The sequence below is a fragment of the Pan troglodytes genome, chromosome 22, assembly GCF_028858775.2.
Source record: "Pan troglodytes isolate AG18354 chromosome 22, NHGRI_mPanTro3-v2.0_pri, whole genome shotgun sequence".
NCBI classification, from domain to species: domain Eukaryota; kingdom Metazoa; phylum Chordata; class Mammalia; order Primates; family Hominidae; genus Pan; species Pan troglodytes.
Window position 1 is genome coordinate 37,655,949 of NC_072420.2, and position 13,542 is coordinate 37,669,490.

A 13,542-nucleotide genomic window follows, 5' to 3' on the forward strand; every position below is an offset into this window, starting at 1 on the left:
ATTATCTCCCAAAATCTAGCCTTTCTTTCTCCCTTACAAGAACAGAACTCCCAGTTTCTGCTGAATCCATGACTGTCCAGCTAGGGAATGCATTTTGCAGACTACTCTGCACCTAAGTGACCAAGGGGGCTATGTGACTAAGTTCTGTACAATGAAATGGGGGCAGAAGTCGCCACGTGAAATTTCTGAATCACAACAGTATTTTTTTTAATTTACTAATTTTTTAGAGATGAGGTTTCACTCTAATACAATGGCAATCAAAGCTCACTGCAACCTCAGACTTCTGGCCTAAAGTGATCCTCCCACCCCAGCCTCTCAAGTAGCTGGGACCACAGGCGGGAGCCACCATGCCAAGATGGATCACAGTTTTAAAGAGGAAACTGGTTGTCTTCCAACCTTCTCTCTTCCCCCACTCTGAAGGCTAGATGAAGCTGACACTGGTGGAGTAGCAGGAGAGCCAGACTCTAGCAAGAGAGAACCACTACCTAGGATAGAGGAGGGAAGACGGGAGAAGGAACCAAGGAAGAAGATGAGGAAAAAAATGGGTCCCTGGATGGACTTCCAAAGCAAAACCACTGCCCAGAGAGAGAAATTTAACTTCTAGCTTGTTTGAGCCCCTGTAGCTCTGGGTCCCACTGTTATACAACTTAGCCTGTATCCTACATAATACAGTAACTATGTTCCTTAAGACGCTGTACATCTTTTAGCCCCATAAAGACATATAATTAACAATTTAGGAAATTAAAAGCACAGCAGTCATTATTTTATGTTAAAAAGGAACCTGAACATATTTGATATTTTATATAATTGCAATATTTTGGAAAGTCTGATCTTGGCTTTAAGTTGAAATCTTACTAAATTTATATATAATATTAGAATATATAAGAAAACTTCAAGCTTACCATATTTGTAAATTTAATACAGTCATGTACCACATAATGTCTCGCCCAATGATGGACCACATATATGATGGCTGTCCCTCATAAGATTACAAGGGAGGTAAAAAATTCCCACGGTCTAATGACATTGTAGTACAGCACAGTACTCACGTATTTCTGGTGATGCCGGTGTACACAAACCTACTGGGCTGTCAGTCATATAAAAGTATAGCACAGACAAGGCCAGACACAGTGGCTGATGCCTGTAATCCCAGCACTTTGGGAGGCCGAGGAGGGTGGATCACCTGAGGTCAAGAGATCGAGACCATCCTAGGCAACATGGTGAAACCCCGCCTCTACTAAAAATACAAAAATTAGCTGGGCATGGTGGCTCGCGCCTGTATTCCCAGCTACTAGGGAGGCTGAGGCAGGAGAATCACTTGAACCCGGGAGGCAGAGGTTGCAGTGAGCTATCACACCACTGCACTCCAGCCTGGCGACAGAGCAAGATTCCATCTCAAAAATAAAATAAAATAAAATAAAATAAAATAAAATAAAATAAAATAAAATAAAAAGTATAGGCCAGGTGCAGTGGCTCACACCCATAATCTCAGCACTTTGGGAGGCTGAGGCAGGCAGATCACGAGGTCAGGAGATCGAGACCATCCTGGCTAACATGGTGAAACCCTGTCTCTACTTAAAAAATACAAAAAATTAACCAGGCGTGGTGGCGGGCGCCTGTAGTCCCAGCTACTTGGGAGGCTGAGGCAGGAGAATGGCGTGAACCCAGGAGGTGGAGTTTGCAGTGAGCCGAGATGCGCCACTGCACTCCAGCCTGGGCAACAGAGCAAGACTCAGTCTCAAAAGAAAAAAAAAAAAAAGTATAGCACAGACAATTACATACAGTACACAGTACCTGATAATAAACAACTGTTACTGGTTTATGTGTTTTCTATTATTTTAGAGTGTACTCCTTCTACTTATTAAAAAACAAAACAAAACAAACAAATGGCTGGGTGTGGTGCCTCATGCCTGTAATCCCAGCACTTTGGGAGGCCGAGACGGGGGGATCACTTGAGGTCAAGGGTTCGAGACCAGTCTGGCCACCATGTGAAACCTCATCTCTGCTAAAAATACAAAAATTAGCCAGGTGTGGTAGCAGGCACCTGTAATCCCAGCTACTTGGGAGGCTGAGGCAGGAGAATTGCTGGAACCCGGGGCTGGAGGTTGCAATGAGCCAAGATCATGCCATTGAACTCTAGCCTGGGCAGCAGAGTGAGATTCTGTCTCAAAAAAAACCCAACAAAACAGTTAACTGTAACAGCCTGAGGCAGGTCCTTCAGGAGCTACTGTGGGGGAAGGCACTGTTATCACAGGAGTTCACTGCTCCATGCATGTTACTGCCCATGAAGACCTTCCAGAAGGACACATGTGCAGTGAAAGTCAGTGATACTGATGATCCTGACCCTGGGCAGCCTAGAATAATGTGTGTGTTTCTACGTTAGTTTTTAGCAAAAAAAGTTTAAAAAGTAAGAAACAGGCTGGATGTGGTGGCTCACAACTATAATTCCAGTGCTTGGTGAGGGCTGAGGTGAGAGGACTGCTTGAAGCCAGGAGTTGGAGATCAGTCTAGGAAACATAGCAATTTGTATGTTCACAAATTTGTAGAGATAAATAAATGAAAATAAGAATAAAAATTTAAAAACAAAAATTTTTTTAAAATATATAAAATCTTAGAAAAAAGCTTTTAGAATAAGGATAGAAAGAAAATATTTTTTACAGCTGTACAATGTGTTTGTTTTAAGCTGTTATTACGAAAGAATCAAAAATTTTAAAAAATCAAGTTTATAAAGTAAAAATATGATAGTAAGCTAAGATTAATTTATTATCGAAGAAGAAGGCTGTTATAAATTCAGTAGCCTAAGTGTACAGTGTTTATAAAGTCTAAAGTAGTGACTGTTGTGTCCTAGGCTTTCACATTCACACGCCACTCACTCACTGACTCGCCCTGAGCCACTTTCAGTCCTGTAAGCTCCATTCATAGCAAGTGCCCTAGGCAGGTGTACTGTTTTTTATCTTTTATACTGTATCTTTACTGTGCCTTTTCTATGTTTAGATACACAAATACTTACCACAGTGTTACAGCTGCCTACAGTATCCAATGCAGTAACATGCTGTACAGGTTTATAGCCTAGGAGCAATAGGCTACCCCATAAATCCCAGGTGTAAAGTAGGCTACAGCATCTAGATTTGTGTAAGTACACTCTATGATGTTTGCATGATGAAATCACCTAAGGACGCATTTCTCACAATGTGTATCTGTCGTGAAGCAACACATTAACTATAATGTATACGAATTATGTAAGTGTTCAAAAACGTGGTATCTGTTAATCCAGACAACTTAAAAATCTAAAAAGAAACTGGGAGGAGGGGTGGGGGGAGTCATGAGGAAGGAGCAGGAGCAAGTAGATGGACTCAGGGGGTGGGGAGGCACGTGTAGTTCTAGCGGCGAGTTCATGGGTATTTATCATATTATTTAAAAACCAAAGGTGAATGAGATCCGTGCATAAACCAACGATGAGAGTACATTTGGAATAAGGAGTATGGTTAACCCAATTCTGTGTACCTAGAGTCCTAAAATGAAATGAAATATTTTAAGATATTTGAGTTTGTAGGCCAGGTGCGGTGGCTCACACTTGTAATCCCAGCACTTTGGGAGGCCGAGGTGGGCAAATCACAAGGTCAGGAGATCAAGAACATTCTGGCTAACACGGTGAAACCCCATCTCTACTAAACATACAAAAAAAATTAGCCGGGTGTGGTGGTGGGCGCCTGTAGTCCCAGCTACTCGGGAGGCTGAGGCAGGAGAATGGCATGAACCCGGGAGGCAGGGTTGGCAGTGAGCCGAGATCGCGCCACTGCACTCTAGCCTAGGCAACAGAGGAAGACTCTGTCTCAAAAATAAATAAATAAATAAATAATAAATAAAAGTCCAAGGAGCCAGAATGGTGGCTCATGGCTGTATCCCAGCACTTCGGGAGGCTGAGGCGGGCAGATCACCTGAGGTCAGGAGCTCAAGACCCACCCTGGCCAACATGGTAAAACCCCGTCTCTACTAAAAACACAAAAAATTAGCCGGGTATGGTGGTAGGTGCCTGTAATTCCAGCTACTTGGGAGGCTGAGGCAGAAGAATCGCTTGAACCCAGGAGGTAGAGGTTGCAGTGAGCCAAGATTGCACCACTGCAGTCCAGCCTGGACAACAGAGCCAGACTCCGTCTCAAAAAAAAAAAAAAAAAGCCCAAGGAATTGGTTACTGATAGAATCTGGAAGTTTGTCCCCTCCAAATCTCACGTTGAAATGTAATCCCCAGTGGTTGAGGAGGGGCCTGTGGGGGAGGTGTTTGGGTCATGGGAACAGATCCCTCATGAATAGTGTGGTGCTGTCCTCCCTATAGTGAGTGAGTTCTCACAAGACCTGGTTGTTTAAAAGTGTGTGGCACCTCCCCCAGTTCAGTCTCACTCTCATTCCCATTCTTGCCATGTGACACACCTGCACCTCTGTCACTTTCTGCCGTGACTGTTCCTCAAGGCCCTCACCAGAAGCACATGCTGGCACCACTCTTCCTGTATGGCTCGCAGAACCTCTTCTTTATAAATTATCCAGCTCCAGGTATTTCTTTATAGCAATGCAAGAACTGCCTAATACAGTTACCATATGACAAGGCCTCTTTGTAGTTCAAAAAGAAAAGCCAGATATTAGCAATTTCATGTGATTTGACCTACTTGATTATTTAATTTATATTTTCAATAAATTGAAAATCATTTTTAAAATAAAAATGAAGTTTATGAATCGTCTTTTCTGCATATGAAAATTAGCCCTGAATTGGCTGGGCGCAGTGGCTCATGCCTGTAATCCCAGCATTTTGGGAAGCAGAGGCGGGCGGATCACGAGGTCAGGAAATCATCCTGACTAACACGGTGAAACCCTGTCTCCACTAAAAATACAAAAAATTACCTGGGCGTTGTGGCGGGCGCCTGTAGTCCCAGCTACTCGGGAGGCTGAGGAAGGAGAATGGCATGAACCCAGGAGGCGAGCTTGCAGTGAGCCGAGATCGTGCCACTGCACTTCGGCCTGGGCAACTGAGCAAGATTGCGTCTCAAAAAAAAAAAAAAGAGGCCAGGCACGGTGGCTCACGCCTGTAATCCCAGCACTTTGGGAGGCCGAGGCAGGTGGATCCCAAGGTCAGGAGATCGAAACCATCCTGGCTAACATGGTGAAACACCGTCTCTACTAAAAATACAAAAAAAAAAAAAAAAAAATTAGCCGGACGTGGCAGCATGTGCCTGTAGTCCCAGCTACTCGGGTGGCTGAGGCAGGAGGATGGCGTGAACCTGGGAGGCGGAGCTTGCAGTGAGCCGAGATCACGCCACTGCACTCCAGCCTGGGCGACAGAGTGAGACTGTCTCAAAAAAAAAAAAAAAAGAAAGAAACAAAATTAGCCCTGAGTTCACCAAAACCATCATATCAACAGCTGATCTTCTTCTACCAAACATAAGAGACACAAGTACTGTTTGATTGGACCTAGGTTAATAAAAGCTTTATTTATTTTGGAATCTCAATGATCTAGATCTCTTTAAAACCATTAATTCGTTCCTCTAGTTACTAGAAAGGATAGAAGCATTGGTTAAAATCTTATCTCTCACTTAGCAGCTGGTTAAAACCTTGTCTAGGCCAGGAACAGTGGCTCACACCTGTAATCCTAGCACTTTGGGAGGCTGAGGCAGGCAGATTGCCTGAGCTCAGGAGTTCGAGACCAGCCTGGGCAACACGGTGAAACCTGGTCTCTGCTAAAATACAAACAATTAGCTGGGCGTGGCAGCGTGTGCCTGTAGTCCCAGCTACTTGGGAGGGTGAGGCAGGAGAATTGCTTGAACCCGGGAGGTGGAGGTTGCAGTGAGCTGAGATTGCACCACTGCACTCCAGCCTGGGCGACACAGCAAGACTCCATCTCCAAAAAAAAAAAAAGAAAGAAAGAAAACCTTGTCTATCACTTAGCAATGATATTCCTATCACTTTAGGAATGTCATTTAATCTTATAACCTAAGTTTTCTTATCTTCAAAATGGCAATAATAATAACGATAATACTTTGTAGAGCCGTTAAGTATTAGTGATGACAGCTGCAGCCAGTCTGGAGCAGGGTAGGCGCGGCCAGGGATATGCGCTCTGTGGAACCAGGGGGAGCTGGGAGCAGGCAGGAGCCCTTCCCGCTTCTGAGTTGGCGGGGCAGGAGCCCAGTGCTCCCAGGCATAACTGCAGCCTCCCAGCCACAGCTGCGGACCTGGGCATCCCTGCACTCTCAGGGGTCCCAGAGGCCCCCGCTTCCCCACAGGCTTGGAAGTGCCTGATCCCGCTGCCTGGCCTCTTCCTGCTCCCTGTGCCCGCTCTGATTCTGGAGCAAAATTGAAGCTAAGCCTGGGCGGTGTCGCAAGCCGGCCAGGTGAGTGCTGCTCAGGATGGCGCTGACACACCAGCCCCCTGCCACCTCAGCCCCCCTCTAGACTTTAGGAGCCACTCTGGACCACGAGGATGGGAGGGAGGCCGAGGAGGGGCTGAGGACGGCTGGTTGCAGGCCTGTAGGCACCCCTCAGCACAAACAGCCTGGGCACCTTGGACAACATGACTGACAGCAGAAGGCAGACAGGCTCATAGGTAGAAAGGGGCGGGTCCCTGGTAACGCCCTGCCTTCAAGCCAAGACCAGCCCAAAACCTGGGGACCTGGCTGTCAGTTCCAGGTGAAGCCTGTGGCCCAGAGTGAGAACTTAGAGTGCTTTTTCTGGCCCGCCCATGGCTGCCCATGGACCAATCAGCACGCGCTTCCTCCCTTCTGAGCCCATGAAAACCTCAGACCCAGCCAGACTCACACAGAGGCTGGGACTACCAGCTGCAGAAAAGAGCTACCCGCTTCAGGTCTCCTGAGAGCTGTTCTGCCACTCAGTGAAGCTCCTCTCTGCCTTGCTCACCTTCCAGTTGCTCACCCTCCACATACCTCATTCTTCCTGGACGCAGGACAATAACTCAGGACCCACCGAATGGCGGTACTAAAAGAGCTGTAAGACAAACCAGGGCTGAAACATGTCCCTGTGCTCACTACATTGCAGGCAACAAGAAGCAGAGAAGAACTGTGGCCCTTTAAGAAGCCAAGATCTAGGGGCTCCCCAAGCCAAGGCTGTAAACACCCTCTTTGGGGCTCTGCGGTTCCCAGTGTCTCCATGCTTCCAGGTGCCACCATGTTCCCCTTGTCCAGACATGGGTGCCCACAGCAAAAGCCTCATTCAGTACACCTGGTCCAGCCACAGTCTTGCATGGAGCCACCCACCCCGCGACCCTGCACTTCTCACCTACACACCCCTTGCCGCTCTGCACCCAGCTTGCCCCTGGTAGGTGTGCAATCTGAGCTGGTAGAATGAGCTGAGTGCAGCCTGCCAGGCCAAGTGGGTGGAATAAGACCAGTGGGCACAAGCAATACTTAGGCAGAAGGCACCGCTAGCCACAGAGGTTTCTGTCTGGTGAAACGACACCCCAAGGATCCTGTGACATTAGGGGTAACGTTTATAAAATACCTAGCAAGGGCTCAATAAATGGCTTATTATTATCATAAGTGTCTACAGGGCTAAACGAAACATTACAAACCTTCAGGAGAGAATGTACTGTCTTAACACACTGCACTGCTCCAGGCCCATCACGTACTGTCTTAACACACTGCACTGCTCCAGGCCCATCTGCCTGATGCTCTGCCCGCTCCAGGGCCCCCATCAGAAAGTCTCTCGCTATCCTATACTATCTGCACCTGCCTCCCCTTATTTTGGTTCACCCTGAATTCCAGTCAATTACTTCTTGTTTACTTCCCCGTTTTTCTTCTTCTCTCAATACAGCATCTCACAGATAATCTTCATGAAATGGGAATCCAGTAAACATGGCTAGCATCAGCAAAATCCCCACTGGATGATCTACATAGCAGGGAACAATGGCGGGTGAGGACCCACAAGTGAGGGGAAGGAAGCTGCAAGGGTACACTGGGGTCAGACCTCCAGGAGCCTCAGGGCATGGACTGCACCTGGAGGGATGACATCCACCAAAAGCTTATGCAACACTGTCCCAACTGGATGTGGGTCCAGAATGACTAACTCTGGCCATCAAGAGGAATGCCCAAGGAAGGCACATGAGACAGGGTATTTTCACAGCTCAGACAAAAGATAATGAACATGAGGATGGAATGAGGAGCAGTGGAGATGAAGGAGAGGAGCTGACAATTTAGGGAGTGCTGTTAGAACTCATAACTTCAAGGAAGCGAGGAGGAGGTGCGAGGAAAAGCCGGCTGGCGTGTTAATTTGGGATTTTCTCTCTTTGAAGCAGAAGAATACAAACACAACTCATTTTGGACATGTGGCTGAGGTTGAAGTATTTTCAGAATACTCAGGGAAAGACGTTTAGGACGTAGGTGGTGACATACCCCAGCCACTCAGGTTGATTTAGGAAGCAAGAAATTGTAGGAATGGATGAGATGACCTGAGAGAGAGTGCTGCTCAATAAAAATATAACGTGAGCCACAAATACAAGCCACACACGTGGTTTTAACTTTCCTAGCAGTGACCAGGCGTGGTGGCTAACATCTCTAATCCAAGTATTTTGGGAGGCTGAGGAGGTAGGATCCCTTGAGCCCTGAGTTTGAGGCTGCAGTGAGCTATAATGACCACTGTACTCCAGCCTAGGTGACACAATAAGACCCTGTCTGAAAAATAATAACAATAAATTTTTCTAGCAGCCACATTAAACACATAAAAAGAAACAGGTGAAAATAATTTTACTAATATATTTAACCCAAAATATCCAAAGAGAAAGGGAGCCGCAAAGGCTAGGAAAGAGCACTCATAGAAAGACAAATTTGAGGCCGGGCGTGGTGGCTCACACCTGTAATCCCAGCACTTTGGGAGGCCGAGGCAGGTGGATCACTTGAGGTCAGGAGTTCAAGACCAGCCTAGCCAACATGGCAAAACCCCGACTCTACTAAAAATACAAAAATTAGCCTGGTGTGGTGGCACACGCCTGTAGTCCTAGCTACTCTGGAGGCTGAGGCATGAGAATCACTTGAACCCAGGAGGCGGAGGTCCCAGTGAGCCGAGATCACACCACTGCACTCCAGCCTGGGTGACAGAGCAAGACTCTGTCTCAGGAAAAAAAAAAAAAAAAGCAAATTTGGTTTTGACTAAGACACATCAATTCCTCATGGGACACAAGTAAACATGGTACTCACTGTTTCTGAAGAGGATGATCTCTGTAAATTCTCACTTTGTACCCAAATGCTCTCCGTCACAAATGCTATGTGTTCTGCTTCAAGTATAAAAGGAGACACAAGAAATAGGGCCCACTTGTTCAAGTCTTCAATGGACTGTATAGAGGGAAAGAAACATAATGAGATTGTCACTTCATACCACAACTGCCATAAATTTCAACCCCCTCTGAAACATACCCTCCCCTATAATTCCAAGTGACATGGAAATAAGCTTATCTGATGCTCCTCTGCAGGCCGCAGGAACCGTGTGTTTCTTGTTTAGCTGTGACTGTTTAAGCACCTGCAAAAGCCCATCGATGACTCAGGACAGCTTTAATATCTCTAGACAACTGTTTTCAAGCCATGAATTCTGAAACGGGGCCTATCCCCGCCATTCCTCACTGCTTAGCACACAGTAGCTAACCGGGAAGTACATTTAAAGATGAGGAGGCTGGCCAGCACAGTGGCTCACGCCTGTAATCCTAGCACTTTGGGAGGCCAAGGTGGGCGGATCGCTTGAGCCCAGGAGTTCAAGACGACCACCCTGGCCAACATGGTGAAACCTTATCTCTACAAAAAAATACCAAAAAAATGAGTTGGGCATGGGGGTGGGCGCCTGTAGTCCCAGTTACTCAGGAGGCTGAGGTGGGAGGATCACTCGAGCCTGGGAGCCCGAGGTTGCAGTGAGATGAGATCATGCCACTGCACTCCAGCCTTGGGTGACAGAGTGAGACCCTATCTCAAAAAAAAAAAAAAAAAAAGATGAGGAGGCCTAGAAGTACGTACCCACCAACAGAAGCTCCTTACTCACAGAAGCCTGAAGGGCTGTTCCTTCATTCCCTACAGCCATCACAGCACAGGGCACAAGGCAGTTTTTCTTTACGCCTTCCTTATAGTGAAATCAACCCTGCTCCTCTCCCTGAGATCTGGGAAGTGTGCAAGTCTCTGGATGCTCACATAGCAGTTAAATCCAGAGAGAAAAGCTATTTCAGGGAAAGGCATTTACCATATGCAGACGCAATCAGACATACTTTAATGGAATGTAAACTCCAGTCAGGAGTGATTGTAGTTTTTCAAAAAGAAGATTAGAATCAAGATTGATTAGCAAATCAGAAATACCCAGTTATCTCTCGTTTTCTTTCCTGAAATCTCTCTAAGAAAAACAGCAAATTGATTTGAAAAGGCTTTCACATACAGGATATAGCCAGAGGAGAAAAAGATGAAATCTGAGCGGGGTATGCAGGAGGCTTTCACCATCACCCAGAACGAAGGTAACTAGGCAGGCTCCACTGTGCTGCATATCAGTTCAAATCTGCTTGATAAAAACCTATTGAACTAAATAATGAATGAAAATTTAGGGGAGAATTTGCCCCTCCCTCAGTAAACATAATTATCAATATAGTGGTTAAAAAGTATGTCCACTTAGGCCAGGCGCGGTGGCTCACACCTGTAATCCCAGCACTTTGGGAGGCTGAGGCACCTAAGGTTGGGAATTGGAGACCAGCCTGACCAACATGAAGAAACCCTGTCTCTACTAAAAATACAAAATTAGCCGGGCGTGGTGGTGCATGTCTGTAATCCCAGCTACTCGGGAGGCTGAGGCAGGAGAATCATTTGAACCCGGGAGGCAGAAGTTGTGGGGAGCCGAGATCGTGCCATTGCACTCTAGCCTGGGCAACAAGAGCAAAACTCCATCTCAAAAAAAAAAAAAGTATGTCCACTTTATCCAAGCATAGAATGTGTACATTAAACAGACAAAAAGCTTGATATTGCCAATTTGTATAAACTGTCTTTGGTTAAACTTATCAATTGATTGTAGGGCATTCAATTATAAACACACACATTCAGTATTTATGCATTTGATTTTAAGTGTATAACATATGAGAACACGCCAGGCTTGGTGGCTCACACCTGTAATCCCAGCACTTTGGGAGGCCAAGGTGGGTGGATCACCTGAGGTCAGGAGTTTGAGACCAGCCTGGCCAACACTTTGGTGAAACCCTGTCTCTACTAAAAATACAAAAATTAGCCAGGCGTGGTGGCTCATGCCTGTAATCCCAGCTACTCAGGACGCCAAAGGAGGAGAATCACTTGAACCTGGGAGGCGGAGATTGCAGTGAGCGGAGATCGCGCCACTGCACTCCAGCCTGGGTGACAGAATGAGATCCATCTCAACATATGGGCATGAGATTCAGGTGTGTCCTTATTTCAGCCCAAGTAGACTGAGGTATCCCTCAAAAGTAGACCCAAGCAGACTGAGATATCCACCAACTCATCAACCTGATCATATTTTAAATCTCAAAATAACAGTAGCCAACCACAAATAAATGGTCAAGCTTTCCACCTGTAGACCTTAAACATCACAGCTTAAACCCAACAACTATTAAATTTACTATTTCAGGTCAAGCTGCTATGCTAAACAGTCTCATTTCCTAATAAGAAAAAGAAACGAACTAGAATAGGAACTGTGATTTAAAGGCTACGGGGATGCAGAGCATGGCCATCCCATCTAGTCTGGAAAACTAGGAAATGACGCAGCAATATCTAACCAAATCTGTAGGCAAAGCTTCCTGTGCAGAGTGAGAGAGCAGAGTTACAGAATCCCTGAAAGCACCAGGCCTCTCCTACTCCGGCCTGCACAGGTAGGCAAGGGCTGAAAAGCACTAGTTATGGTTAGTGTAGTTAACAGAAGGCTAGTGGAGTCATGAAAATGTTCAAAAGTAAAACTGTCCAAGAAAATCAGACATTCCCATCTCCATGTTTTTATATGTCCAAAATTTCTATTCTGACTTAAATCCTAAATGTAATTGATCCAATTTGGAAACTACTACAAAAAGCTCACCCCTCAATTTGTTGCCATTTTATTGAGTTATCTTTCTCAATCAGGTTAATTCCCAACGCTCTAAGCCATACATTGTACGTAATGCATGAACTTCTTCCCCTTTTGTCTGGGTAGAGTCAGTTATGTGGAGGTGGTACTAGTTATTTGCATAACTAGTACCTTGGGGGGCCTGAGAAAACAGTCATTCATATTCAGTGTGACATAATACATACACGGTACTAACAAGAAAGAGTATTTTTTATTTGCTAGTGGCACAATTTCATCCCACATCTAAGCACAGCCTCCAGGCAATGTTCAAACCTGAGATAAGATTCAATTCCCCACACGGGCTTTACGGTGTGACATATGCAGAAAACGTCATTTTAGTGCTAAAAGTGAGGCAATATTCCAGAAAACAGAGGAAAGGGACAAGAAACAGATTAAAAGCAAAACACGTTTAAATATTCATGAGAACAATGCTACCGATGTCCATGAAATTTTGTGCAGTACTGCACTGTGAAGCTAAGCCCATTTCCAAAAACAGCTGAATGGAAAGATCTATTGTTCCCTTTACAGCAAGGCAGCAGACTTTTTACAGAGATTAATTGACTGGCCCAAGTCACAAGGTAGGTGACAGAGTGGGCTGAACACGTAACCACCATCCTAAGCACTGGGTCAAAAAAAACAAAGGCTGACTGTCAACTGAAATTTAAAAGACGCAAAGACCATCAGTCGGGTGCCCAAGCTGGTGAATGATGCAACCAACTGACAGAAGATGGAGAGGGAAAAGGGCAGCTTTTGTAAATTTGGGGACATCTGACAAAAAGCTGATAACACAGGTGGGAGTTTTTTGTTTGGGATTTTTTTTTTTTTCTTAAGACAGGGTCTTGCTTTGTCACCCAGACTGGAGTGCAATGGCTCAATCATAGCTCACTGTAGCTTCAAACTCCGGGGCTCAAGTGAACCTCCCGGGATCAAGTGACCCTCCCGCCTCACCCTCCGGAGTAGCTGGGACTACAGGCGCGTGCCACCACGCCGACCTAAGTTTTTTTTTTTTTGTAGAGAGGGGTCTAGCTATGTTGCCCAGGCTGGTCTCCATCTCCTGGGCTCAAAGCTATCCTCCCTCCTAGGCCTCCCAGAGTGCAGGGGTTACAGGCATAAGCCACCGCTCCGGGCCGGCCACAGCTGTCTTTCCTGGTTCACGGTCACCCAAACGCCGGCTCGAAGTGTGGGAGAGGAGGTTGGGGGCGACCCCAGGTGGGCATTGCTGGCGTCCGGCTGTCAATCCACAGCTCACGTCCTCACAGGTGCGCGCCTAGAGTCACGCGTCCAGCACCGCCCGGCTGGCCGGGAAGAGGCGACCGGGTCCGTGGTCCGAGTCCCGCACCTCCGGCCTCTCTCTGGGCCCCGGGGCAACCGCCCCTCCCGGGCCGCACAGGCCGCACTGAGGGCGCCACTCCGGGGCTCCTGAACTCCCGGGCTCCCGGCGGGGACGAGGCGCAGGGACGGGGG

The 13,542-nt window shown here is 46.6% G+C and overlaps 1 protein-coding gene across 5 annotated transcripts in view; it reads right to left on the reverse strand.

Annotated features, from left to right (window-relative positions):
* Positions 1 to 13,542, reverse strand: part of HLCS (holocarboxylase synthetase) — a 239,467-nt gene that overhangs the window by 202,093 nt on the left and 23,832 nt on the right. For 4 of the 5 annotated variants that reach the window (XR_010154417.1, XM_009423375.4, XM_009423270.5 and 1 more), the window contains exon 2: positions 9,192 to 9,326. Coding sequence is in view for 2 of the 5 variants with exons in the window: in XM_009423270.5 (XP_009421545.4) it covers positions 9,192 to 9,326 (135 nt within the window). In the remaining 3 variants the exon portion in view is untranslated. Of the gene's footprint in view, positions 1 to 9,191; positions 9,327 to 9,407; positions 13,534 to 13,542 lie in introns of those variants that run through there. The other variant, XM_009423432.5, reaches the window with a different exon arrangement.